General features: G+C 35.7%; 2 protein-coding genes across 4 annotated transcripts in view; one reads left to right on the top strand and one right to left on the bottom strand.

Annotated features, from left to right (window-relative positions):
- LOC135117104 (uncharacterized) overlaps positions 1-27,047 on the top strand; it is a 219,203-nt gene that overhangs the window by 38,737 nt on the left and 153,419 nt on the right. For all 3 annotated transcript variants that reach the window (XM_064035538.1, XM_064035539.1, XM_064035537.1), the window contains one exon: positions 16,981-17,012. The gene's annotated coding sequence lies outside the window, so the exon portion shown is untranslated. The remainder of the gene's footprint in view (positions 1-16,980; positions 17,013-27,047) is intronic.
- LOC110379857 (juvenile hormone esterase) lies at positions 23,259-26,828 on the bottom strand. Its single transcript, XM_064035673.1, has 3 exons — positions 26,476-26,828; positions 25,071-26,374; positions 23,259-24,957 (listed from the first exon to the last, which is right to left on the bottom strand). The coding sequence occupies exons 1-3, from the start codon at positions 26,602-26,604 to the stop codon at positions 24,780-24,782; spliced, it is 1,611 nt and encodes a 536-aa protein (XP_063891743.1). The 5' UTR covers positions 26,605-26,828; the 3' UTR covers positions 23,259-24,779.

Raw genomic sequence — 27,047 nt, 5'->3', positions numbered from 1 at the left:
TTTTTTATTGGGACCTTTCTCCACTATTAAAACCATTAAACAAAGGCCCCACCATATATTTCATTCATTTTGAAGAAAGATATAATACTATTGTATTCAGTTGTAAAGTAAAACCGCGGGAATCTAATCACATTTGCGGTGTTATTTTACAATCCAGAGCCTTGTACTTAATTTTGAAATAGTGTGAATTTGGTGAATGATACTCGGGTTGTATTGGTTTTTTATTATGATTGTTTTACGCTGTTTATAGGACGAATTTTGGTCTCGATGCGGACAATTTTTAAATTCAAAAGCAAAGCTAAGCTTTTTGAACAAATGCTAGGTTTTAAAGTTTCTTTCTACTGAACAAATGTGTGTGAGTGAGTTTATTCCAAACATCGTAAAACTCCATATCTATTACTTAGATTCCAGTCATAAAAATGTCAGCAAAATAAAGCACCAGTTCACGTTTTGCAATTCTATTTGAAAATCCAGAAACATTAAAATATATTTATCGTCACGAGTAATCCGATTTGAGGAGAAGAATCCTAGGGATTTATAACATTTTCCAGTTTCCACGACTCAGTCAAAAGTACCAAGCTACTAGGAGCGCATAAGGTGATCTTCACACTGCCCCGCATCACGCTGCATCTTGCGTGTCGACGCACCTACGCGCGTTCTTGCGGGAGTGCAGATCTGCATCATCGTGCGGGTTTTTCACGCACTCACGCGCGTAGGTGCGTTTTGTAAATTCACGCACAGCGGCTCTCATCGTGTTCCATTTTCAAATATATACGTCACGCCCATTCAAAATCACGCGCGTCACTGCGGGATCAGTGTGCCATACCTTGCGTTTCGCCCCGCACCTACGCGCGGGGGTGCGTGTTTCTCCGCATGTATGTGCGTGATCCGCATGAACGCGCGTGGATGCATTTTCAGTGTGTTGGACTATGCGTGTTTTCCATACAAACGGAGATATTTCCATACAACGAAAAAAAACGCATCCACGCACTACGCTGCATCATGCGGGGCAGTGTGATAATCGCCTAAGTCAGGTGGCTATCTCTTATGTAACTAATGCGGTGGCCGGCTGTGGTGACGTCACGGGGTAACGAACCGCTTCGAGATAATAACCTACTTACGGCCAGTATGTCGAGTGGATTGCTAGTTATATAATAACTACTAGGGTCGCATAACTGTATAGGAGGTTCGGATTTACGCTGACCGATTTTCCACGGAAGGTAATTCCGTACTGAATACTAGCACTCGATATAAACAATGATCCCGGTTTCACAATACCATAATTAACATACTAATTAGTGTACGACGCAGGTATGCTAATTAGCCAAGTAATTATACTTTGGAGTATGCGTATGTAATGTCATTATTCCATTGTAGGATATCAATGAGGATGTTATTGGCCTTATTCCGTTATTGTTATAGATTGCTGTGCTGGGTAGCCCGATTGACAAAATATCAGGCTTTCACATTATAAAATGGGCCGATTTTATTAATATTTGCCATGTAGACACAGAATTTGACAAGGTTTTTCCTCAGGACGCAAAGCCAAATGAAATTCTACTTTTGTATATTTAGTAGAAAAGAAAATCCCAACTTAATGTCTAACAATACAAAAACGCGTCCCTGAACGTTTGTATTTAACTTATTTATACGTTTCTATCAACAAAACTACATACGGCTTAGTTCAACTCAGCTTTTCAGCTTGCAACAACAAAAAAAGAAAAAAAGAAACTGTTTTTCTTTTAATTTGAGCTTGTTTTTTTCCAGTGCAGTGGTTTAAATTCCAGTAGTATTGAACTATTGTGGCTTCGGTTCATTCTGAGCGAGGTTTTGTGTTCCGAGCTGGTTCCTGAACGAAGAATGCGCGTTTATTAAAGTTTTGCGACTCGGTAGTCCGTGGTTTGTCTATTGTTGAGTAAACAAAGTAAGCTCCGTATAGATCAGATGTGTGATGGATACGATTGCTTTGTTTTATTTTATGCTGGTTTTATGTCTAGATTCTCCTGGTTTATTTTTAAGCTGGCTGATAACTACGTTTTGCATGTGAGATTGGGGAAGACGAGTGAGCCCGTCGTAGAGGAAACCTTAGCATGTTTTTCTGCGTGTTTTAATAGTCTTGTTGTCCAATTTGTTGTCAATCCAAAATTACCATTAAACACAATCGATTTTTGAGATGATGTTACAATTAGAGGTACAATCTATCACATTTAAGTGTCAATTACGAACAAATTAGAGCAATATCTCCCAACTATTTATCGAGGGTCCAGTCCTTTGTAAGTGACACTGGGTAGCGACACTACCTGTGCACTTCTGCGCTCCTAGTACAAAGGGGAGCTGGGGTGCAGTTTAAATAATACCTCTCGCTGACCAAGGGGAAGGGCGATCGAGTCACCCCTATGGAAATATTGTTAAAATGTTAGGAAAAATATCTTTTTACAAGTGCATATGTCACCGTAAGATTACAAACATCGTTAGATTACAATCTATCTCGAGAGATTGTAAACTGTCGAATTATTGTGAACCGTAACATCTGATTGCAATTTAACGCATTATTTTTCGCTATATTATAATCTATCGATGAGAAATTGTCAAATTGTCAACTGTCCGAAAGCTCTCCCTGATTGGTCAGTCTTTTTGTAAGATCGACCAATCACGACCAGCCGTTCTGTTGCCATGGAGTTCCCGTAGAGTTAGGAATGAATTTGCGTTTCAAGACAAACTACCTAATTGTTTTGTTTTTTTTTTTATAAAAGTTTCTTATAATTTTCCAATTTCATTTAAATAAAACTACTTTTACGGATTTTATCGCGGTCGGTTTTAAACGTAGGGATTAAATAATATAATTTAACCGCGATAAAATCCGTAAAAGTAGTTTTATTTAAATGTCTAATATTCGCGTAAGTGTCAGAAATCAATATGTTTCCAATTTCAATTTGTGTTTGAAGAATAAATATTTCGTTAAAATTTGTTCTCTCCATATGTCAGGAATATTAATTACAGACTCGTACTAAATAATAAATACTTGAAGAATTTTTGAAGAGCATTTATTTTATTTAACTGACACCTCTATTTCATTCCTAACTCTACGGGAACTCCATGGGAACAGAACGGATTATTGGTCGATCTTACAAAAAGACTGACCAATCAGGGAGAGCTTTCGGACAGTTGACAATTTGACAATTTCTCATCGATAGATTATAATATAGCGAAAAATAATGCGTTAAATTGCAATCAGATGTTACGGTTCACAATAATTCGACAGTTTACAATCTCTCGAGATAGATTGTAATCTAACGATGTTTGTAATCTTACGGTGACACATACATTTTTTATTTCGTCTTTCGGGTCCAATTGGAACAGAATGTAAGATATTTAATTTAATTATATTGTATTTAAACCACGTAAATCAAGGAAAATAGCAGCATATCTCAATCTACGTAGTAAAATTAATCATTAACACAAGTGTATTAAAAATACATAGAGCTAAAAGATTTAACCCTTTCATTATTAATGCGACCGCGTGTCAGCAAAACCCAGGTCCAAGAAATAATTCGCTGGCACTCCTCCAGTTTGCCCATAACTTGTAATTGCAGAAAACTCTTACATCTCAACCACGGGTATAACTTACAGCGAAGCATGACACAAATACATAATAATGTTCCACCAAAAGAGGTTTCCAACCCCTTATTAACAAGAGTTCAAGAGGGAATTAAGAATTCCAAATAAATCTTCAGCACATTTTAATAAACCCGGATTTTGGGAGGATATCCCAAAAATTGCTGTCGAAACGTTATTTTAAGAGGCAAGCATTTTTAATGGAAAGAGATTTATTAAAACGTACCTTCGGAAAAAGGTTAATAGATTTCGTTCACACCTGTACTGAAATAAAGGCTCATTTCTCTCAAAGGGAGGTAGGTAGAGGGTGCGTTTGAACCGGCACGACGCCACCGTATCGACGTCTAATCGAATTTACGATAACGATGTCATGTAAACATACACCTCTTACAAACTTCGGGCAAACGGCTAATTAGGGTTGCACGACCCCCGTTTTACTTATTTACTTTATTTTCTGGACTTTTCCTGAAACAAAGTCCGTATTGCGGTAGCTTATGTTGGCACGACATGTGTTTATGAGCAAAAGTTGTGTTGTGTGAACGGAGCCTTACTTATGCGGGCCCGTGGGTGTATAAAAATACGCCTCAAATTGGTGAATTGTGTTTCCTGTGAAGCAGTGCCTCGGGGTTCAGAAAGTAATACATATATCGTTGATTTGTTTGTGTAAACATACGTGGGTGTTGCTATTGTCTATGCATACGACGTGGATTGACAAGGGATAGGTCGGAAGTTAGATGCCTAACAACATTCTGTCATTGCAGAACGAAATATTAATAAAGAAACAATATTCATAATACTTAACACAAAGCACAAAATTCAACCACTAAAAAAGTAATGTGTTTAGGTAATACCAAACAAGCACTATTGAAAATTATTCAGTACTGGGATTCTATAAAACTCGATCAACAACTCGCATTTCACTTCGATTCGTAATGTCATTTCATACTTTAGGGGAGGTAGGGGAGGGATGGGCACTTTTTCACAATTTATTGCATAAAAAATCAGATTTTACAGATCATTATCAACTTTTATTGCCATTTCTTATATTCGGCTAGATATAATGAAAGAGCTTTCCTAAAAATTACAATCAGTTTCAACGTTACGAGATATTTAAACGGTTTTATTTAGCTCACCCCGTTTGTTTTATTATTTATTCTTGGATCAAATTTAGTAATTCAAATTTCACCCTCTTCCTGTCAACCGATTGGTCTGAAATTTTGTATACACCTTTAATTAAATCCAATATGGCCGCCGGCACAAAATGGCACAGCCCCCTCAATATGGGTATCAAATGAAAGGGCTACACAAGTAGAATACTGTCAGCAACCCCAGCGGGGCGCAACAGGGCCAAGGCCTGCCTGCACGTCGATTCTATAAAATTCGAACAACAACTCGCATTTCATTTCGCTATTCACTCTCACTTCGCATTCGATTCAGAACGACCTTGATTTTGCATTCTGTAAACATCACCTAATCACTTGCGAAGTGAAGTGAGCTGGACATCGACCAATGCTGTGCTAGTGACTTCCCCACTCGACAAAATGTCAACCGAGATTAATCAGTTTTTAATTTTATCAGTTTTGACACAGAATTTTAGCTAAATATGATGTTTTAGTTATAATTTGTTATTGTAAGGAATTTGAGGCAGCTTTTAAGTATAAAATAAACAGAAATCTCTAAATTCGTGCTGTGAATATAATCTATGCTTACCCTACGAAAAAAAATACTGACAGCGCCAATTTGCCTTTCTTGCTGATTTTGAGGAAACCTTATATATTTTTTTACTACGGCCGGATTGTTCAGAGCTTCCACTACTTCATTTATGCAACGAGATGCAGACGGTTGCGATAAATAAGTTCTGATGCCCTCTTTAATAACCTTCTGGTAACTGCCACTAGCCAAGAATGATAAAGTACATAGTATCTGTGAAACAATAAATCAATAAAAAATGTAATACCTACTTTATCTGATTTAGTGAAAACAAAATTGAGACCAATTTGGTTATTTTCATGCTTAAGAGAATACCAATATTATAACTGAAGTACAGAGTCTTTTGAAAACATATCAGCTGGCGGGGAAACCACATAAAGGGAATACTCCTTATTAAGAACTAAGTGTTTTTCTTATTATTGTGTGCTTGATTACAATTTTTCAACTATAAACTGTGTCAATACTTACTTTTACACGAGTTGTAAGTCCTTTGCCTCGACGTTTTGTGGGCTTTATCAGGGCAGTAAATCAGACTCCAGTTGGTCAATTAGCTCCTTTGACAATCTATATATGCTCACATAGTCATCATCGCGAGTTAATAAAGATAAACTACGAATTCTAGCAGATTGTTGACGCTTTTCTAAATTATCTAAAGCATGAGCTTCTTCTAATAAAGATTTAAGCAAAACATTCTAGCCATCGTTAAAGGTAGGCACTTAATCACTTTAAAACACTTAGAACTTTATTTAAACACTATTTTAAATATAATAGTCTCTAGATCAAGTTGGCAACGGTACCTGAAACAAGATTCTATAAAGGATTTTTCGCGCAGATTTATAACCTCACAAATTTTCACTGAAGAAGAAGAACAAAAATTTACAAATTATACATTACATGGTATGTCCAAGCCTCCCTACCATAGGGAGCATTGGACACTTTTGACTTAGTTTATGAAAAAAATCGGTAAAAAACTTTTAAGTTAAACGGTTTTATCTTATGTGCACTGAAAACTAGAAAATAAAAATAGTTACTTACCTGTCAACCTACGTAGGTGGTCCCGGTCATATTAGACTAAAATAAAACGTGGGGCCCATTAACTATTGCTGTAGTACTCTCTTCTAAAGGTATAATAGGTGTGGATTGCATCGACTTACTATAATTGTAACTGGAGATTTTGACAATCAATAATTAATAATAGAAAATACACATACCTTTCATTAGTTTTCTTTTATAACGATCCGAAACCGCAACAAAATATTTAAGTACTTTTACGAGTGTTTGTTCTTGACAACTCACAGAAATGACAGATAGTCTATGGATGAACACCGTTACCAGTCGGTAACGTAAACTACCCAATAAAAACAAAACTATGATCAGAAATCAGAATAAAAGGACCCCCTTTATTCTGATTTGATCATGTCTCCCAACTGCCCATCTCTCCCCTACCTCCCTATAGATAGACAGATTTTGACAGATCTGTCAAAATCTCGACTTTGATTTAGTTCAACTTGTCAACACGCTCGATAGTGTAGCGCTAGTGTAGTTTGACAATGTCAATCACGAAACTTTAAGGTAGAATTCCGTGGGTCGCGATTGTCGCAGCCGCGCGCGACAAAAGTCAACCTATGAAAATGTATGGCACCGCTGCCGAGGGCTGCGACAGTCGCGCGCGGACGACGAATTTCGTGAGCCGCTCGCGGCCGTACGCTTCTCAACATGGTCTAGCGTTTAATAACATCTATAGAATTTTAGTAAAACCAGAATTAAATTTTTGACAATGCCGCGAGCAGCTTACGAAATTCGTCGGCCGCGCGCGACTGTCACGGGCCTCGACAACGGTGCCATACATTTTCATAGGTTGACTATTGTCGCGTCCACGGAATTCTACCTTTAGATCGAAGTCGAAGTGAGAGTGATGTCGAAGTGAGTTGTGATATTTTATAGAATCGACATGCAGGAGTCAAAGCTAGCTTCATACATACACAATACATACATACAACTAAGCACACAAGGGCACATGCACTCACAAATTGCAACTGAAAATTTAATCTTGTTAGTAGATTTTTAGTTCTTATTTCTATACCGTAAATTTTGGAAGCCGCGCCAAAATGAATGGTTGGCTAGCCGGCTGAAAAGTGGAATTTAAACGAAATATCTACTCACTGTTTATTTAATGGTGTCTCGACAAACATTGTTTTTTGAATAAAGCCTTCTGAATTTACTTTTTTTGTGATAAAAGTTTGATTTAATTTTTAAACATACATTGAAATAGTTGGTCGATATTAACTATGGCGTAATATTTGGAGTAAATATGGTATTTTTATAATATGAATGTAGGTAACTGGTAATGCCTCAATTAATCTACAGTTGACTTAGTATAATGTAATTTTTTTGTGCTAATTAATGTTCACATAAAACTAATATTTGAAACAAAAATATGATATAAATAATACGAAAATGTATCTAAACAATAAAATACATTTGAGTAAACATAACTTTATTAGTTTAGCTGTAAAAAATAAATTGTTATTGGCTATTGCCGATTCATCAATGTTTGGTGAACAAATAGCGTGTGTCATGTCTGTTGTTTTTACTATTATTCGTTTATTTGTTTAATAACTCGTAACTACATATTTGAATGTTGTCCTATTTGATTGTGAGAAAAAATTGCTCAGAATGTATCCAATAAATATTGTTAGATTAGACATTTCTGGCTCTATTTCAGAAGAAAACTATACTCCATCTAGTAATACTGAATTTATCTAAAGTAAATTCTAGTAACAACCCAAAAATACGTAACTTATTTAAACAAACGTTTCAAAACGAAATACACATACGTTTTCCTCGAAACTCTTCAGAGACTCACTGAATATATTAAAACGTGGATAACAATATTTCACAGGATCCCCTCCTCCTCACCCCTTTACAACCCCCAGCTGATGCACAAACGCAAACCCGTGCATTCACCAATTAATATTTAATTTCGACTAAATCGCGAAACGAGGCGATTCCTAATTAAGTCTGTGAAGTTGTACCTCACTTATTTAACTTGAAAACTTAAATTATTCATTGTATTTTGTCCGTAGATTAGTACTTGCTAAGTAGTTTCAGAATAAATGGATGGATTACATAAATTTGACCATTAAAAAGTTTGAACAACGAAATGGGTTTCTACTTGAAGCAAATTGATTTTGTAAAATGTTATCTTAATCGACAATTTGTTGAGCCTGACTGAGGTAGGCTTAAAGTGGCTTATTGCTTTTTGAAGTACAAACTTGAACAAATCTTTACTAATAATAATAGATGTGTAATAAGTCTGTTTGTCTGAAAGGCTTCGTTTGACGAAAACTTTAAATGATATGGAGCAGCTTCTGTATGTATGTGCTATGTTCTAGAATGCACCCCAATGCACGGTAAACCCGCGGGACAGAACTAGTGTATTGATACATACATTACATACACATGTATGCATGGGCAAACGTAGTTAGCGGTTCCGATTAAATAATTAATTTGAACTGTTTTCTTCAAGGGTTGGCACATACTACATACATACGCACAACACCACCTATTCAAAGAACATTCTGCGAAAATTAATTAAAACTACCATTAGAATGACACCAGCTGTCAGAATATGTAACATAGCGTTATAATGGTTATCACATAGCGTTATTATTCATCACCTTGATTAATGTAATCGCATTAAACTCAACTGTTTTTTAAACGTACAAAAAATATCATCGCTAAAGTTACAGCATTAAATCCGAAACAATTTTGATTCGTTGAAACGAAGACAAATAAGTTTAACAGCATTTCCCGCAAACTTTACGATTCAAAAGTTTTTTCATCTAATACAAAAGTTGTTGCAAATTACATCGGAGTGCCCTATGCAAAGTTCATTGACTCCTAAGTGCCGAAAACGTAACATTTCCTCAAGATGTCTAAACAACGTACAACAATAACATTTATCTTCGCTTCAATGGAAATTGCACTGTATTGCATCGTGATAAGGTTGAAGGGTAGTTTGGTGGGTTCAACAATAGCATAACGCATCTCTAGAGAACTGGGGGGTATAAATTGAGCAAACAATGTATTGCAAAATGGCTACGGAATAACCTACGGTGGAGTGGGTACAGTGATGCTCAAAGTTTTTTGTTTTGCTAAGCTACTTTTTTTTTAAATATACATTTTTATTCTTTAAGAGCTATATGTATATATATATAGGTTGATCAATTCACTCTAGCTGAATTATAAGTTTTCTTTTTTAAAAATCTCGTATTATAAAATATGGCATATATTCATGAGCTGGCTTATGATTAATATCTGTTCTCATTCTCTTAGATTTCCATTTTGAACGTATTTGACATAAAATCCTTCAGACACGAATTCATGAAATTCCTCTTTGTCTTGCCTGTTCACCGGATTATTACTGATATAAGTTCAAGGAAGTTTTACATATATCTACACTGATCGTAGTTTAACTTTAACTTGAGATAAGTATATCGATTACGAGATCGCTGCCACTTTACCGCTTTAGGTTGCTAGCACATTGTCAAAAGAGAAGCGGAGTAGTTTTAGGAGCGAACAGTCATTATATGTCAAGAATGACACAAGTTACATAGTTTTTGAAGCATGTTCTGTTAATAGTCCTGAAAATGTAAAGCGGTAAAACTGAAAACAGTCAAGTTAATATAAAAAATCATTACTTAAGTCACCCTCTTGTTTTGTATTCCATACTATTGCAGCAGCTTAAGAAATAGGCACATGCTATTTTTCCATTAAAAAAGAAAAGCTAGTTAATTGTTACACCTACGCTATGTCTCATCCTAGTAACAAATTAATCAGCTTAACCACCAACTACTAAGAACTGTCCCATTCCATTCCACATAATTCGGTCCGTTCCACTATCACACATACTTGGAACTCGCTAAGTCTCCTAACAAGGCCGCTACCTTACACGCCATACAACTCTGTCGAAGTCGCGAGCTACGGCCGCTTCGCTCCAACTTCCATTCCCTCATCTTTGTTGGTTTTGTCCCAGACAATAGTTCGTTGAGGATTAAAATTTAATTACACCAGCCTTCTGTTAGTGACAGTTTCCCACAGTTTTCAGTTTTAAAGGGAACGCTTCAAGAAATGAGTAATAAAGAGAAACATGACGGCGCTCTGTTGAAATTTTAGATTTTGCTGTTTTGAATAGCGTTTTGCTATTGTGTTCTGTGTTAATTAAATTGCGTTTATGTGTTGTGACAATTGTAGTACAATGGCGGATATTAAAAGTTTTAATAACACTGTTTTTATGTGCAATGAATGCTTTAAGTCTACTTTATCTTTAGTCAGCTACACTTCTGGGATCCAAGAATTCATTGCTGAGTAGGTAGGTACTATTGTCTTAGTACGTATTTGTGTTTGTACAAAAAATACCTCTGCCAGTAACTAGAGCTATAACAATAAAGAATTACTTGCGTAGTTGTCAATGTCTAGCTATTTAGCGTGACAGTTATGTATGGAACACAGTTATATTCCAAGATAAATGGAATTGTACGTTTCATCTATTTAGATGTGTTGTATTTTTAGAACGTAAATTCTTTTTAGGTCACCTTTTTCACAGACAAACGAGTAAATAGGCAATTAAGGTTCGTAATTTGCTAAATAAGCGAACCGTACCTAGTTTCCTGACTGAAAATAAAATATTTAAAGTTCGGGAATGAGGCAAACTAACTAAATAAATAAATTACTCAAACGTACTCAGAGAACCAGTAACCGCAACGAGATCGTATCGAATCGAATCATTGATCGTAGTTTCTAGAAAATTCTATCAAAAGAATTTTTAATTAACAGAAAATGTTAAGTTCGATTTCGATGTTGATTAAATAATTGAAATGGGGCAACTGATTCTGAGAAATGCTAAGTTTGCTTAGCTAGCCTTATAGTGCTTGATGCAAACACTTCTGGGAAAAGTAAATAGCTCATCTAGGTAGAAATTCTGTAATTTACTTATTTACTTATAGTAGAATATAACTACGGCTAAACTAAATATATTTTTTAGACCTCTCAATGTAACCTAGATAATATTCATAATTTTATCCACCCTGACAAAATATTGAAAGCCAAAAGAAAATGGCACATTAGTATGAAAACTTGTTGAAATTATATCACAATGTTAAGAGATGTCATTCCGATGATGCATGTGATGTTTTATTCTGAAAAAGTCGAGAAAAAAACAAAACTCATTTATTACAATAGAGCTACATATTTTTGTTACCTCACCTGGAAATATACATTGTCAATATTTTTATTCTACGCTGTAATACATATCATATTTATCCGTTAAGAGCAAATACATGTTTGAGTACTCAAGCATTTGAATATACTCGTAAATGTAGATGTATAGGCTGGCTAAATAATCTGTTTTCCGAGTACATTGTGTTTTATTTAAGGACTCGTTTTATTCTGTGGTTTTGCCCGCACCATGCAGGTATTCTAATTCTAATATTCTTAGCCTTGGATAAAAATTTATACAATTGTCCTTCTCTAAAATAATTGTCTAATCATCCTTCTCTCAGTATTAAGCTACCAGCCATTTTTCCGCGGTTTCACTAGCGTTCCATGGGAACTACTACTTGTGCCGGGATAAAATATGGTCTATTTGGGAAAATTGTAGTTTTCCAACACTGAAATAACTTTTAAAATCGGTCTAGCAGTTTTTGAGTTTATCCATTACAAACAAACAAACCCAAAATACTTTCTGTTCATAACACATGTTAGTATAGATATCAATGTAATATTTATCTCAATTAGTAAAGTATTTTTTAGGCATCACAACAGACAGACAGAGTTACTTTCGGGTTTTCGACATAGGGATGAGTGCTAGTTAATTTGGTAGGCTCCGCCATATTTGTTTGTCCCGACGTAAATTAACATCGGGTCATGTATTTAAATATTAGTTGCGTCGTTTGTTCTGTGTAGTAGGCAGAATATTATTTGCAGACTCGGTATTTAGATGAAAATATTAATATCAGAGTGATGTCTGTCTGGCATCTGTTGACTTTTTAGTATTGCGAAGGGAAGTTTCATTTTTTTTTGCATTAATCTAGGTTTTTGTATCCTTGCCTTTACGCCTGCAGTTTTAGTATTAAATTAATTCCCAAATAAAATAAATAGGTAATAATAATATAATAAAAATACAGTTCATTTACTGAAACACAAACACACACTTATGAAACTAAACTTTTCCAAACAAATACGTGTCGAAGAACCTTAGTCTAACCCTTAACCCATTGTTACATTCACAACCTCTATTTCTTCGACCACAAAACCCATAACACACACATGTCACCACCGAACACTATAGAAGAAAAAATATCCCAAAACGATAACACTTCACAACTCTATTCACGGGTCTATTTTATGTGCGAAAGTTTGAGCACCTCTGACCGATGACCCTCTCAATATTTCACGCTACATATCGCCCCCGGCTTCACCCGCCTACGGTGGACAGTCTTTGTGTTTCACCTTTATTAAGATTGGTTAGATGCCGATGACTCGGTGTTTTTTTTTGTTGTTGAAATTTTAATGGCTTTACGAAGATGGGTTTTGTGCGGTTTTAGCATTTGACCGGGATATCCCGGAGACTCGGGGTATGGACCAGGAAGTCTCTTAATGGAACTTGCGGATTTTTAATGGAGCATAGTAGGAGCAATGTCTGGAAAAATAGCAACATAATAGCGATCTGAACATTGATGGACCAACGATCTAATATATCTTTGTTAAAGTACTGTAGTGGAATACTCTTAGAGTTATTTCAGTTATTTATTTCAAGTTCGTGTACCTACATAAGTCTCCCTATCACACATTTTGGAGTTGATTTCAGTTCTGAGATCCAGCCAGGTCCATAGTTCTATGTTAGAGTTTTATAGAAGAGATATAAGTAGTGCTGTTTTTAAATGCCTACCACATCTCGGATCTCTAATGTGCTAACTCTTGTCTAATCCTCAATCAAAATGAAACCTTTTACATCTTTCAAATATACGAACTGAATATTTCTTTTCTTATCTACACTACATACAATTAAAGCATTTTAAACTCACTAAACACATTTCAATTACAGTATTGATTCAACTAAACACACGTCATTTGGACCCTCGAAACGAATAAACTGGGGCGACTGTAAATGTCAGAGAGATTTTAACTACGATATTAGATGAACATACTTAGTTGTTGTATGGGGGGAAACTTCAAAAGATTGTTGCGGCATTTGCGTCTTTGAACTATATATTATGTAAATTACGTAAAGTATGGGTTGTTAAATTATTTCACGAGCAAGGGACTATCACTTGAGAGTTTTAAGTTGATCTACCGTAATTTAAGTTTTGCTAATATCATAACTACTTACCGTACGAATGCGAGTTAGTTTATTAGGCTTACACGCTTAAATATGTAAACCGATTTGGATGAAATTCGGCATGGAGATAGGTAAACTCTAGGACATTAGAAATATAAGGTATCATAACTCTCTAGTGATTTGAGGATCCTCTGCATCATTTTCTTGCTCAAATATTTTGATCCTTTAATTTCATTTAAAAATCAATTTACTTTCCAATCACATCGTCTGCCTATCTTTTTGTCAATGACCTCGTTAGGGGGGGAAGGCGTATGGCATATCGTAGCAAAGGGCTCAATAAAAAAATGAAATAGACCATTAATTTTTATCTATGAACTGACACATAAGGGGAGGTTTTATTGAAGTTTCACACCATTGTGATTTCGAATGCTTTTAATAAAGTTTTATGAAAATAAGAGGTTTATAGTTATTATTATGTAAAGGAGATGGCCAAAAAAACACCCAGAATCGACACGAACTTCATATATATGATTGGATTCAGTATAATTTGTGGATTTTAAAAAGTATCTCAAATCATCTAAAACCATTTGGTTGTCTTTTTATAACGTTTTTTCGATCAAGATTTTAGTTCACAAAAAAGTTTACTTTTACTATTTGATGGTCGTTAGAAGTTGAATGCAGACTCGTGATTGGCCCGTTTTGCATTGCTAAGTCATTTGTTATATTTGACAATGTCACATGGCGCGATTTTCAAAGACAATTTCTCCAAAAACATTTCATAGCCAGTTGTGAAGGTTGCATGTAACTGCGAAACCGCAGTCTACCGTATGAAGCCTTATTCTCAAGTTTCTGCATTCGTGTCTAACCAGATGCGGGTGTACTACGCCCAATCGAATGACAAATAATCGAATGCCAATTGATCGACCACTATAAATCGAAATTCTAAATACCCGAACATTCATAATATCGAATGGTTATTAAATCGAACATTCAATACATCGCGCAGTCAATACATCGAGTGTTCAAAATATCGAATGTTCGTTTGATCGAGCGTTAAATGCATCGCATATTCATCCAATCGAAAAATCTATATTTTTTTTAATACAAGAAAACTCAAAATTTACTAATAAATCACATTTTAATCTTTAATTCTTATCTTTTATAGGTAAATTTTAAAATTTTGTGTGAATTGAAAAGGTAAAAACGGGATTGGGAAAACCTACTTTCCAAAAAAGAGGCAAAAGCGATGATAATGCGATTGAAAAAATGTTAAATAATAAAAACTACATTAAAATTTATAAATTATTCATAAATTTTGAGTTTTTCTTGTATTAAAAAAAAATATAGATTTTTCGATAGGATGAATATTCGATGTATTTAAAGCTCGATCAAACGAACATTCGATATTTTGAACACTCGATGTATTGACTGCGCGATGTATTGAATGTTCGATTTAATAACCATTCGATATTATGAATGTTCGAGTGTTTAGAATTTCGATTTATAGTGGTCGATCAATTGGCATTCGATTATTTGTCATTCGATTGGGCGTAGTACACCCTCTCAAAACAAATCGTCAGTATTTCTAGATTTGCTTAACGACTGCCAAAAATATACTAAATGACAGCTGAGACTTTAGCCTATTTTTAAAAAGTCCTACTAGAACGGAAATACTATCCGTATGTATGTATTCTAGTCTGTATTTGTTGTGTGTACATCTACAGCGAGGAATATTAGATGTTGTCGAATTCCGCGGAGTGCGACGATATTGCTGTGTGCCTTACTATCCCGGGGGAAGTTACACTAGATTCAGGAAAAAAACAACAGTTTTTAGGTATCTTTGTGATCTCAAAGTTAGTTTTTCTCTCTCAGTTGTATCGGAGTAAGTTGCCGCCAGCGACTCCTCCCGCGTATCAGCACTAGTAAAATACGCTATATAATAGTTTTCAAAGCTGACTGCAGACTGCAACTGGCGACCACACGTGCCGCGACTGTACGAAATCGGCCGCTAAAATGGACTAGGTATTTGTTTGCATGTATTTACATGAAACCGTTTTGAATTGAGGTGAGGTGCAGGCACCCTTAAATATCAACCGATTTCACGCAGTCGCTGCAAGTGCGATCGGCAGTTGCAGTCGGCTAGCATTCAAAACCTTTACATACATTACTGTGTATCGCTTCCAGTCAAACAATCTTCAACATTATTATATTTCGTATATACCTATATTCTTACATCACTTTACACTGTTGGGTCCAACTAGTTAAGATGACAATGCGTAAAACAGAATAGGCATTACCTAACGTAAATAGACGTCAACCATCGTCATGGAGTTCTAGTGCTCTATAATTTACTAGAACATATAATATTAAGTGTATTCATACATTCAAGTTCATTACAATAGGTTATCCACATGGTATGCCATTATGTAACTTATGTCTCCATCGGTACCTAACTACAATGACCCTACTAATTTATATGCTTTGCTAATATAAACCTTAACACTAGGTGAGCAAGGTTTAATATACCCCTGAATACTTCTGTAGTCCTGGTAATTTGCGTACAGTGGGCAGCGAAAATACGAGCTATTTTTATAAATACTACTTTTAAATTAGGTAATTAGGTACTCAAAACTGGTACTATATGCGTATATTATGTACTTTTATTTTCTATTAGCCGTATTCCTGGGGTTTCACCCGCGATCTGTGGAAAGTACAGCCCGAGTCTGAGATAAAATATAGCCTATATATGTTATTTGAGAAGAGTGTACTTTTCCAACAGTGAAAATTTTCAAATCGGTTCATTGGTTTTTGAACTTTTAGGGTAAAAATAAACAAACAAAAAAATTGTTACCCTTTATTATGTAAGTGTAGATTGCAATGTCTCACACGTATGATTCTACAAGGAATTAAGTTCCTACAAAATTGTTCAGTTGTTAATTTTTGTCAAATCCCTTCGACACTAACGGTACTTATAGTGGAATGTATGGTGCTATGCTATGGTACACGGCTATCCATGTAATTGTCGATCCAGTACATTATTACCATGGGGCGGTCCCCAACCACCATAAATTAATTTGTTAGCTTTAACGACATGTTGCTACTTTGATTCCTTTGTTCACTACGTATTTATTTATGTAGTTACTATGTAACTCGGTGTAATGTATGTTTTATAGGCAATTTTAGTTTTAGTAGTTACTGTATTCATTTTGTTGGTTGGTACTTTTTATTACGGTCTTAGAGGTTCATTAAAGTGCTAGCTAAATTATTAAAATTACAATGAAAAATACTAATTGAGTTTTTATGATTTGTTTCAGATATCAGTTTGGTGACCAGCATCGCATAAAAAGTAAGTTTTAACCAAAATTAAGAATCTGTTTAGTCTTGCTGATTGGTAATTTTAAAATCGAAAACTGCGTAAGGCCACGAAAGAACAAAACAGGAACAATGATATTACATTATTTCAAGTTTTCTATCTCTGACTTTACAATGCATGCATTTATGGTTTGCAATTTGTGCTTACCCATCTAAGATTAATTCCGACTCTATAAAAAAAAAACAGGTTTACTCCAAAACCATAAGAACCATGTAAATGACCTCAACACGCGGCGCTAAAATAACAAAATAAGCTAAGCTTACCCTTATTTACCCACAAAATATTACCCGAGGAACAATGTCGGAATATTTCAGTTTTACACTTTTAATATAGAGGGTAGTCGTCAAACCGTAGTGACGTTATATGTGTTTTACGAGGTACCTGCGGCTTATGTCAGTCTCTTGTGGGTACCTTTATTGTTATGCAGGGTTCTTATTAATATACTGACAGGTTGGTGGGAGATTCATGGTGCCAGTGGGGGGAAATTAAGCTGATACATATTTTTTGGGCTTCTTCTTATCGAGTGAGCTGAAGGTTTTTTTCACCTATCAAGCTCTAGTGACAGTTTTCTCAAATTCGCCTGACGGATCCTTAAATGGAATTATTACAGGAACTGAATAGCATTCAGGGACGCTTTATGTATGAGTATGGCAACGCCCCAGCGTTGTTACCAACATCCAGGCTTTGTGGTGTTTTGTGAGTTTCAAAAATCTTCAAAGTGAATTTCGTCCGGCGTAGGAGTCGCACCTGAGTCAACAACAGTTGCACTATGCATCTACTAGACCAAGTCATATTTTTTAGTGATACATAATTTACAAAAAATGTTTTGCGAAGGAACACAGCTTATATATTAGTATTGATTTATTCTTACATTATACTCTAAGTGTGTCGTATTATTTTATCGACAGGTAAAGTTTCTGATTGGTCTAGACATGCCTATTGAATTTAGCTTACGTAAAAAGAAATCAAAGTTTTTGTATTTCGGAAAGTGACTTATAAACTTATTGTTTTGTAAAAATATTCAGAAAAACAAATCTACTGAGAAGTAAATTGAATAATCTAAGTTTTAAATTGCTTTTAATTTTTTAAATCGTTTGCGTGCAGAAGATAATTATATTTCTGTATAACAAAGTAATGTTATTATGGATATAATTAAGTAATTACTTTTATAATTGAGTAAGTGGTAAATTATATTATTTTAACTATGATTCATTTAAAACCTCGTTATAATGAAGAATACAATTTAGGAATTGTCTGTTAGTGGAATTGGCTGTAGGTATTCGATTTATGTAGAGGTACATATATGCGCACTAAATCGATGAATAACGGGAGAGCGGGGCTGAAAGTGCCGGGGGTAAATTGTGCCGACGCGAATATCTCAAAAACAGAAAGAGATAGATATACGATCGTATTGTGTCGCGTAAGGCCTAACAGTCGCGCACACGCGGCTGCCGTTTTAGTTGCGTCAGCGACGCGGACCGAGACATACTGCATGTGAGGGTCCTCCAGCGCCACGTAAGTAAATATTTTCGTTTCAATACTTTTTGGTCTCAAGCTAGCATTTTTCGTGCTTTTAATACGTGAGTTTCTGTAAAATGATTGTTATTTATCCTAGTTTGTTATGCAGTGTAATTTTAATGCTTTGTGTACAGTGATTTTTATATGTGAGACAAAATATCACACTATCATAAACGGGGTAAAATGTGCCGTTCATGTGGGGCTGCTTGTGCCGCGGCACAACCAACCCCTAACCAACCTATATTGTTTCAGTATTGTTTATATTTGCGCGAGCAATTATGAAAGAAAGAAAATACTTTTGGACATATTTATAAAGTCAAATTATGTGGGCAGCAATATTGAGTTTGAGACTAGTCCATCAATACCACAGGAACATCCTGGGCCAAGCGACTGCAGCGTTGAGTGTACAAGAGCACCATCAGGTAATCAAGAGCAAGAGACACGAAAGTGCTCTCCGGAACCTATCCCTTGCTGCAGTTTCCAGCCTCCTCAATCAGTTGATAATAACACAGGAGATAAAAATGCAGCAGTTTTCTCACCAGAGCTAATAAGACCACTGCCTAAAGCACCTCCCCGACTAATTGGACATACTAAAGCACTTAAAAGAAAGACAGCTGTTCTTACGGACACTCCAGAGAAAAATGCTTTAGCAGAAGAACAGGCTAGTAAAAAGAAGAAAAAAGAAAGCGAAACTAAAAAGAAGGTTAAGGGAAAAGGGACGGGAAAATGCAAGGGAAAGGGTAAACAAACAAAAAAGCCGACTAAAAACCCCGCTAAGAGAAGAGTATTGCAAGATGACGACAGTTCTGATGACGAACAAGAATGGTTCTGTATCATTTGTTGTGATGCCTATTCTAACTCTGCCCCTGGAGAATAATGGATTGAATGCAGAGAATGTAAGAATTGGGCCCATTTGCAATGTATTGAAGATGAAGAAAACCAAGCATTTATATGTCCTAATTGTTATTCTGATCAATCACCTGGAGAGTTTTGGTATATTTTTTATTTCTTAAAAAGACTCGAGACTGATTAAAAAGTTAATAATTTTGGAACATATTAATAATTGATCTCATTCGCATAAAAATAAGTACAAACTATTGATTAAAAATACGTTTTTATGTTTGAATAATTACATAAGAAGCTTCCTTGTTTTTTTTTATTATAATACTCAGTATTATACAATTTAACTTTAAGAACTGTTGATTTATATTAAAAAAATATAACGAATAAATATATTATTATAAAACTGATGTGTTTTAATTTCCTAATTAATTTTCATTCATATAAAACTCCCAGCATTATCAACGGCACAACCGACCTCAGCTACGGCACAACTTGCCCCAGATTGGGGTTGGTAGTGCCTTGCCGCCTCTGTATAAAAAAATCGCATTTTCATAAAAACTATTAAACATGTGCAAAATCTGAAGTTAAATTCGTAAAATAGATTAAATTTGGCTTAGGATGAACCACTCCTTTCAGACATAGTACTTGTTTTATCCGAATTTTAAAAGAATTTGTCAAAATCGGCACTTTCAGCCCCGCTCTCCCCTACCAACATTATATTTTTTTTCATGCGCATCTATGTTACTGTATACCTACTAAAAGCGTAGAATCCAAACAAATTCAGGAATTTAACTATCATTGCTTAGAAGCGGTACAAAGGGTTGTTAAAATCAAATCATACGATACATTTGTATTGAGACAAAGCTACAAGATTCTTGTCTACATTATGTTGAATACATTCCATTGAGAGCACATTGCCGATGGAATGGTATACTCAACTGATATAGGGGTGTACCCGTGGAGAACAAAATGACTAGCAGAGATATCATAACGCAAAATCTCTAGTATAAAGTAAAGTAGAACGTTACTGTCCTCATACGCCTTCTTTAGAACCCAACCAGTTCTTTTAAAACTATATCACCAATCAATCAAGATCAATTTTGGACAGATTGGATTTGACAAAGACCCCTTCGCCTTGTTAGTTCTAGTAACTACATCATCCTCCGAGCCTTTTCCCCAACTATGTTGGGGTCGGCTTCCAGTCTAACCGGATTCAGCTGAGTACCAGTGCTTTACAAGAAGCGACTGCCACAAGAAGCGACTGCCTAGTAACTAGTTAGTTCTAGTAACTTACTGTACGTTAATTGACTTACGAGAAGGCGCTTGACCTACCTGCTTTATGACATCTCTGCTCATCTTTCCTTCCTCCGTGGGGTATACCAAACTGGAAATACTGAAATGGACAGTATACCGTTCGATTTCCAAGAACATACGGTATGGACGTCTGTTTAAATAAGGAATAATAGAGATTTTTATTTGATTTATTATTTTTATATACAGGTTGTTTGTATTGATGTGCATTTTGGCGGAAATGGTCTTGTACAAATGCGCATAGGTTTACATACGGCATACGACATGCTTGTTTGAAGAAGCATGATGGCGCTTCCTCCTAAACGCTCTGAAATATTTTCTGTGTGTGTGGCGAATAGACATGTAGATTTGTGAGTTTGTATGTATTTAAAGGATAGATGCTTATATATTATACCAGCGTCCCATGATGGCCTCTTGATTGTCAATGCTGTATGTAACAAACGAGATAGGAAGATACAAAGAAACAGCATATTATCACTACAGTCTTACCTAAAGCATATAGACATCGATATTGGTATGGCTCTCATGATAATCCATGTCCCCGATCAACATTCAATTGGAACTGATCTTATTGGCAGCATTATGTCAATATGACGATAGGAAAGTGTTACACCATTATAGAAAGGATAGCGAAACTCCTTAGATTCTCTCCGTAAACTAATTTATCCTGAAATGATGTTTACCACCAACAAAGTTGTTACACTTTTCATTACAGAGTGTTTAATTTAGTGCTGAAGATTTAAAGGCATCTGTCTACCGTCTATTAAGCTAGAATGTCGTCGGTTTATCTATCCCCCTACCCCCGATACTCGTTTACCGTGTACACAGAGTAAATTGTTCCACCACCCTCGTATTATGGAGCTGCGATATTACAGGTTCATGATATAAAGATATTGCTAGACTGTGGTGTCTACAAATTAGGGTGTTGCGAATGTTAGTGGTTTTTTTGTGGTAGTAGATTAGGAAAAAGTTGTTTGGTTCAAAAATGTTTATTTTTATTTGGAAAACAAACAGATATTATATAAAAATAATAACAATCAATGGTTTTTTTTGAACTTAATATTTAAAAATATAAAAAATATGTTAAGAAATCAATAAATGAACAACATATATTACAATCAAATAGGCAAAACTTAATCCAAAACAGTTTGAGAGTAAAGGAGGTTATACCTAAGTAGAGGTATTATGTATTCGTACCATGAAACTCGTGAACCTAGTCTTTAGTAAATACACAGTTACTTTATAAAAGGCCAGGCAGGTTATAAAGCAGACCAACATCTTAGACAACCTCATTTTAAGCCAGAAACACAAAAACTTTATACCTCTAATATTCTTCAAAATATTCCCAACCAAGACTATTCCAGCTTCAAAACCTAGCCATTCTCTTTTAGAATGCGATGTGCTACAAAAATTATCGTAGCAAAATCTCGGCTAGGATGGCCGGTTTAAATTTAAAACGGTTTGCTTCATAGTATCGTGTGCCGTCTCAAAGGAACCTGATGAATAATTTATGGAGTTTACTTGTACTCCGTTATCATCTTCCACATAGAAATTTGGGACTGTTTTCTATGTTCAAGTTGGTGAACGATGGAAGTTGAAATTTAAATTAGGTTAGGTACTGTTCTTTATGAGAAAATTCATCTTATTTAAAAATAACTATTAGACCATATTGAGTAACCTGAAGGATTATTTCTATTCGGATGCTGGACGCTGGTGAACATTGGCCAATAGTGGTAAATTAGGTACCTACCTCCACTTCAAAAAATATGAATGAACAGCAAAAAGCTTTTAGACAGATGTTTTTGATTCAGGTCTAAAAATCTAGTCCAAAATTTCCATCGTTAAAAATACGTCAAACATATAAAAAAAAATCGGTTGCAGTTTTTGTCGATATGAACGACAGCCGTTTCGATTCTCGATACAATTAAGTGTGAATAGCCTCGACCCCGGGTGGCTGGCAGATTAAACCTCCTATACAATGTTCTGAATGTACCATGGAGAACAAAATGATCAGCGGAGGTGCCGTGACGGAAAGTCGCCTAAGAAAAGTGCGCCAAAATGCAGATACGCCTTCTTTGGACCCGATCAGTTTTTGGAATACCAAAAATCGTTGATTTTGAAACCTTGTTAGTTCACTCGAGTTCTGTTACAGCCTTTTTATCGTCCCACTGCTGGGCTGCGGCCTCCTCTCACACTGAGAAGGATTGAGCATTAATCACCACGCGTGCTCAATGCGGGTTGCTGATTTCAGACTATATAGTCCAGGTTTCCTCGAGATGTTTGCCTTCACCTTTTTATCAGCCATTGGTGTCTAAGATTTATTTAGAAAGTACATACAAACTTAGAAAAGTTGCATTGGTACTTGCCTGACCATGAATCGAACCCGTGCCCTCATACTCGAGAGGTTGGTTCTTTACCCACTAGACCACCACGACACTCGAGTTCACTTGTAACAGATTGTTTTGGTAATATCGACCATACGATTTAGACCTACCTCCATTATGGCATTTCCATCCATCTTTCCTTACTCCGAGGACTTTACCAATGTTTGTTTTTTTTTTTTTCATTACGTTTTCTGGTTCTGTTTTATGGATATTGAGAACCATAATCGTAGCTGGAGGGTCATGCGTGTTCTATGGGCCATTTTGTTGGGGACATTTGAGTTTAGGGTAAAAAGTATAGCAGGAATTATTTATATGTAAAGTAAAGTCGGTAATTGTGTATACAAAGTGTTTGACTTCAATTGTGCTAGAACTGTTGTTTGGGCAATTAATAGCCTTATCTAAATGGTTTCCTCATTTGCATGTTATAAAATAGAGTGAACTTGTAAAACCTCAGTTATCTATGAGAAACTGTGGAAAAGTACTTTCCGCATAACATAGTAGTAATCTTAGAGCAATAAATATATCTACTTAAAACTCAATCTTAAGAGCATAACTTCATAAATGAACTAAACGCTACAAAGATAAGATAGCAACAATATAATTTAATGCTTATTAAAACGATACATAGTAACATTAGCTAGACTATTTTATTTACTAGACTTTTTATCGACATCGCTTAATTGCATGGTTGCAACACTGCACGGCTGAAACATTGAATTGTACGGACACTATATAAATAGAAATTGTCAAAGGACTAATTGGCAGGTGTTTTCTGACAAAACTAAATACGGGACTATACACATTTACGGCTGTTCCAAATATTTAATTTGTCTATTGTTTTGCTTACTAGAAATAGGAATTTGGCATTATTAGTATGGGGTTAATATCAATATTAAATCTCTACTTCAAATCAAAACCTAACTATTATATATTTAGAGTATCCGTACACTGCAGACTTTTAGTCGGCCGATAGTTTAATCGCGCGCTTGATAGTATGAAGATGAAAGGCAGTAGGTACGCACATTACAAAATTTTTCGTCGGTATCAACCCGACTGAAAACTTTGATCGGCATCAATTTTATCTTAAAAAGATTTTTTTTGCCAACCATTGGGTCAATTGTCCTCCCACTATTTAGGCTGCAGGACTAAACAGTTGACAAAAACATTGTGTGGATACTCTAGGGTACTCTAAATATACATAAAACAATGCAGTTCCATATAGTTAAGTTTTAGTTCACAGTTATCTACGGAAACTGTGCGCCATTAAACTCGGAGCAAGTGACACGATTTTACGAACAAAAACCCACTTTAGTGACGTCACAAGTTATATTTTGTGTCGCTATGAATACAGACATTAACTAACTTCTAACACACTAGTAAATATGCTTAGTAATAGATGATGTTATGTTTACACGGAAACTTTTGTAAGAACAGGAAAATGATGGAGGGGAAATATAATTCGGGTAACTTTTCATGTTGTTTGGTCAACAGAAAAATACTCGGAAAGTATTTTTATTGTCCTTTAGCTCTTACTTTCACCACCTTACCAGTTATGTACCTATCTACAAGGAAAAATGTTTTGAAGTGATGGTGAAGAGTAGATAAATGTTAGTAAAGGTTGTAAGTGAAACTACCCCTATATGTTATAATTAAATCTAGGTTGTCGAATTCTAATTGGGAATGATTATTTGCCAACAGTAAAGTTAGGCAAATATTCCTCAAACACTTCCTCCCACATGTCGTTTTCTTCCTTATCTGGTGATTTGCCAGCAATCAATACGTTACCGATGTCCAAGTAATCTTGCCCTTCTAAGGTGTATGGCTTCCATTGTACCCCGAGGCTAGCATCCGGGGTAGGGTTCCTTTAAAGAGAAAAAAATAAAGTCAAACGAGAAAAGAAAATCAGGCATAATTAAATAAGGGATATTTGTGATTAAAAAAAAAATATAGCAAATAAAATAATTATGTCCCTCACCCGTATTTGGCGAAATTGGTCCAAAGCTTAGTGACCCTGTCGATCAATTTGAAACATTCCGAGTTTTTATCAACTTTGTCTGTAAAAACTTTTATCGGAAACAGATACGTCAAATCATCGCAGTGACATACCACCGGCTTATCTTTCGTAAGATGATCGACGAAAAATATCTCGCTGAACTGATTTCTTTCCGATATACAATTAAACTTGTATAAATACACCCTGTGTTTCGACGACTCAAGCTTAGCGGATAACATTATTCCATGAACAAACATATCGGTACTTATAAACTTGATGAGTTTATCTGCATTTTGCATCGATACAGGTTCGTTTTCAAAATAGAATTTCTGTATCTTCCTCGCAGCTTTTAATTGGTCGGCAATCGCACAGTGTGTTTGTATAAGTTTAGGGGTAAAGAATTCGCGGTAAAGTTTAGCTTTAGCGAGGATATATTCGAACGGACCACCAATAGCTACTCCCATCAAACCTTCGTCCTTGGTGTACCCAGTCATGATCTCCACTCCTTCATGAGTTCTGTTACGTACAGCGTCAACGACATTTCCATAAAAGAATCTCTCGTCACCAAAATCTTTTTCATCTGCCACACCGAAATGGATTTCGTAAGATTTTTGTGATAGCGTTACTTGTAATTTTAAATCAACAAGCTTTTGTAAAGGTTGCTGTTTAAAGAATTCATACAATTCCTTATCATCTTCGGATTCTAGTCCTAATTGTTTTGCAAGGAGCAGGGCTTTTTCTCTGGGTTCGAAAGCTAGTGACCAGAAACATGTGGCCGATCCACTCTGAACAATCGCTCGTTTAAATAGTCCTTTAGACATCGGAGATATCAAGTGATATGCCACACTTCCCGCACCAGCGCTTTCACCAAAAATAGTAACATCATCGGGATTACCACCGAAGCTAGCAATATTATTCTTCACCCATCTAAGAGCCGCTACTTGATCCTTCATTCCAGCATTACCAGGTACTTCTTTTGTATCAAGGCATAAGAACCCAAGTGCTTCCAGCCTGTAGTTGAATGTGACGAGAATTATGCCATGTCTGATGAGAAATTCTGGACCATACCAGTCGTCATTGCCACTACCCCAGATAAATCCTCCTCCGTGTATCCAGACCATGACCGGAAGGTTTTTATTTCTAACGTCTGGTGTGTAAACGTTCAGATAAAGGCAGTCTTCACTCATGTTTGTCAGGTTAGTAAAGGATGAGTTACATTGGTAGCAAACTGGGCCGAATTCCTTTGCTTGACGCAAGCCTTGCCATGGTTGCTTTGGCTGTGGTGCCTGCAACGTGATATTAATTTCTTAGCCAATAAAAAGCACTGACGAGGCAAAGGTTTGTCTTATTTTAAGTGTATAATAAGAATTAAATTTGAGTAAAATACCTTGAACCGCAGGTCTCCTATCGGCGGCTGCGCATACGGTATGCCCTTGAAGCTGCAGAAGGTGCCTCCATACTCATTGTGCACTACCTCGCCTTCCAGCATACCTTCCGATACTCTCACTTGCACCATCGCAATGGCCTCTACTTCTTTATGATAATTTACTATTAACGATCGAACCACGAGTCGTGTTAGAAACTGCACTGGAATCTGATTATTGTTTTGCAACTTTACATTTATTAATTTTTGTGAAGTTATTAAAGACACTTATTTCCGAAAACTAAGTGATTCTTTTATATGATACTACCGCTTCGGAAAGATTTAACCGTCCACGACGCGAAATCACCACCGATTGCTAGTTTGTAAGTAATGTCTAGTCATCAGAACATTGTTCAAGTATACTGACATATTATCTATTATACAAAACCTCTCCATCTAATAATAGATGGGTTTAGTAAACAGTACTTAACTACTGTTCAACGTGACATAGGTAATTACGTGACTAGTAGGATAATCATAGTAAACCTATGTATAACTGCTGACTATCAAACAAGCATTAAAATCGACTTCAATAA

Source organism: Helicoverpa armigera, chromosome 7 (assembly GCF_030705265.1).
Source record: "Helicoverpa armigera isolate CAAS_96S chromosome 7, ASM3070526v1, whole genome shotgun sequence".
Lineage (NCBI taxonomy): Eukaryota > Metazoa > Arthropoda > Insecta > Lepidoptera > Noctuidae > Helicoverpa > Helicoverpa armigera.
The sequence above is the reverse complement of the archived record's forward strand: the minus strand, read 5'-3'. Positions and strand labels throughout refer to the sequence as shown.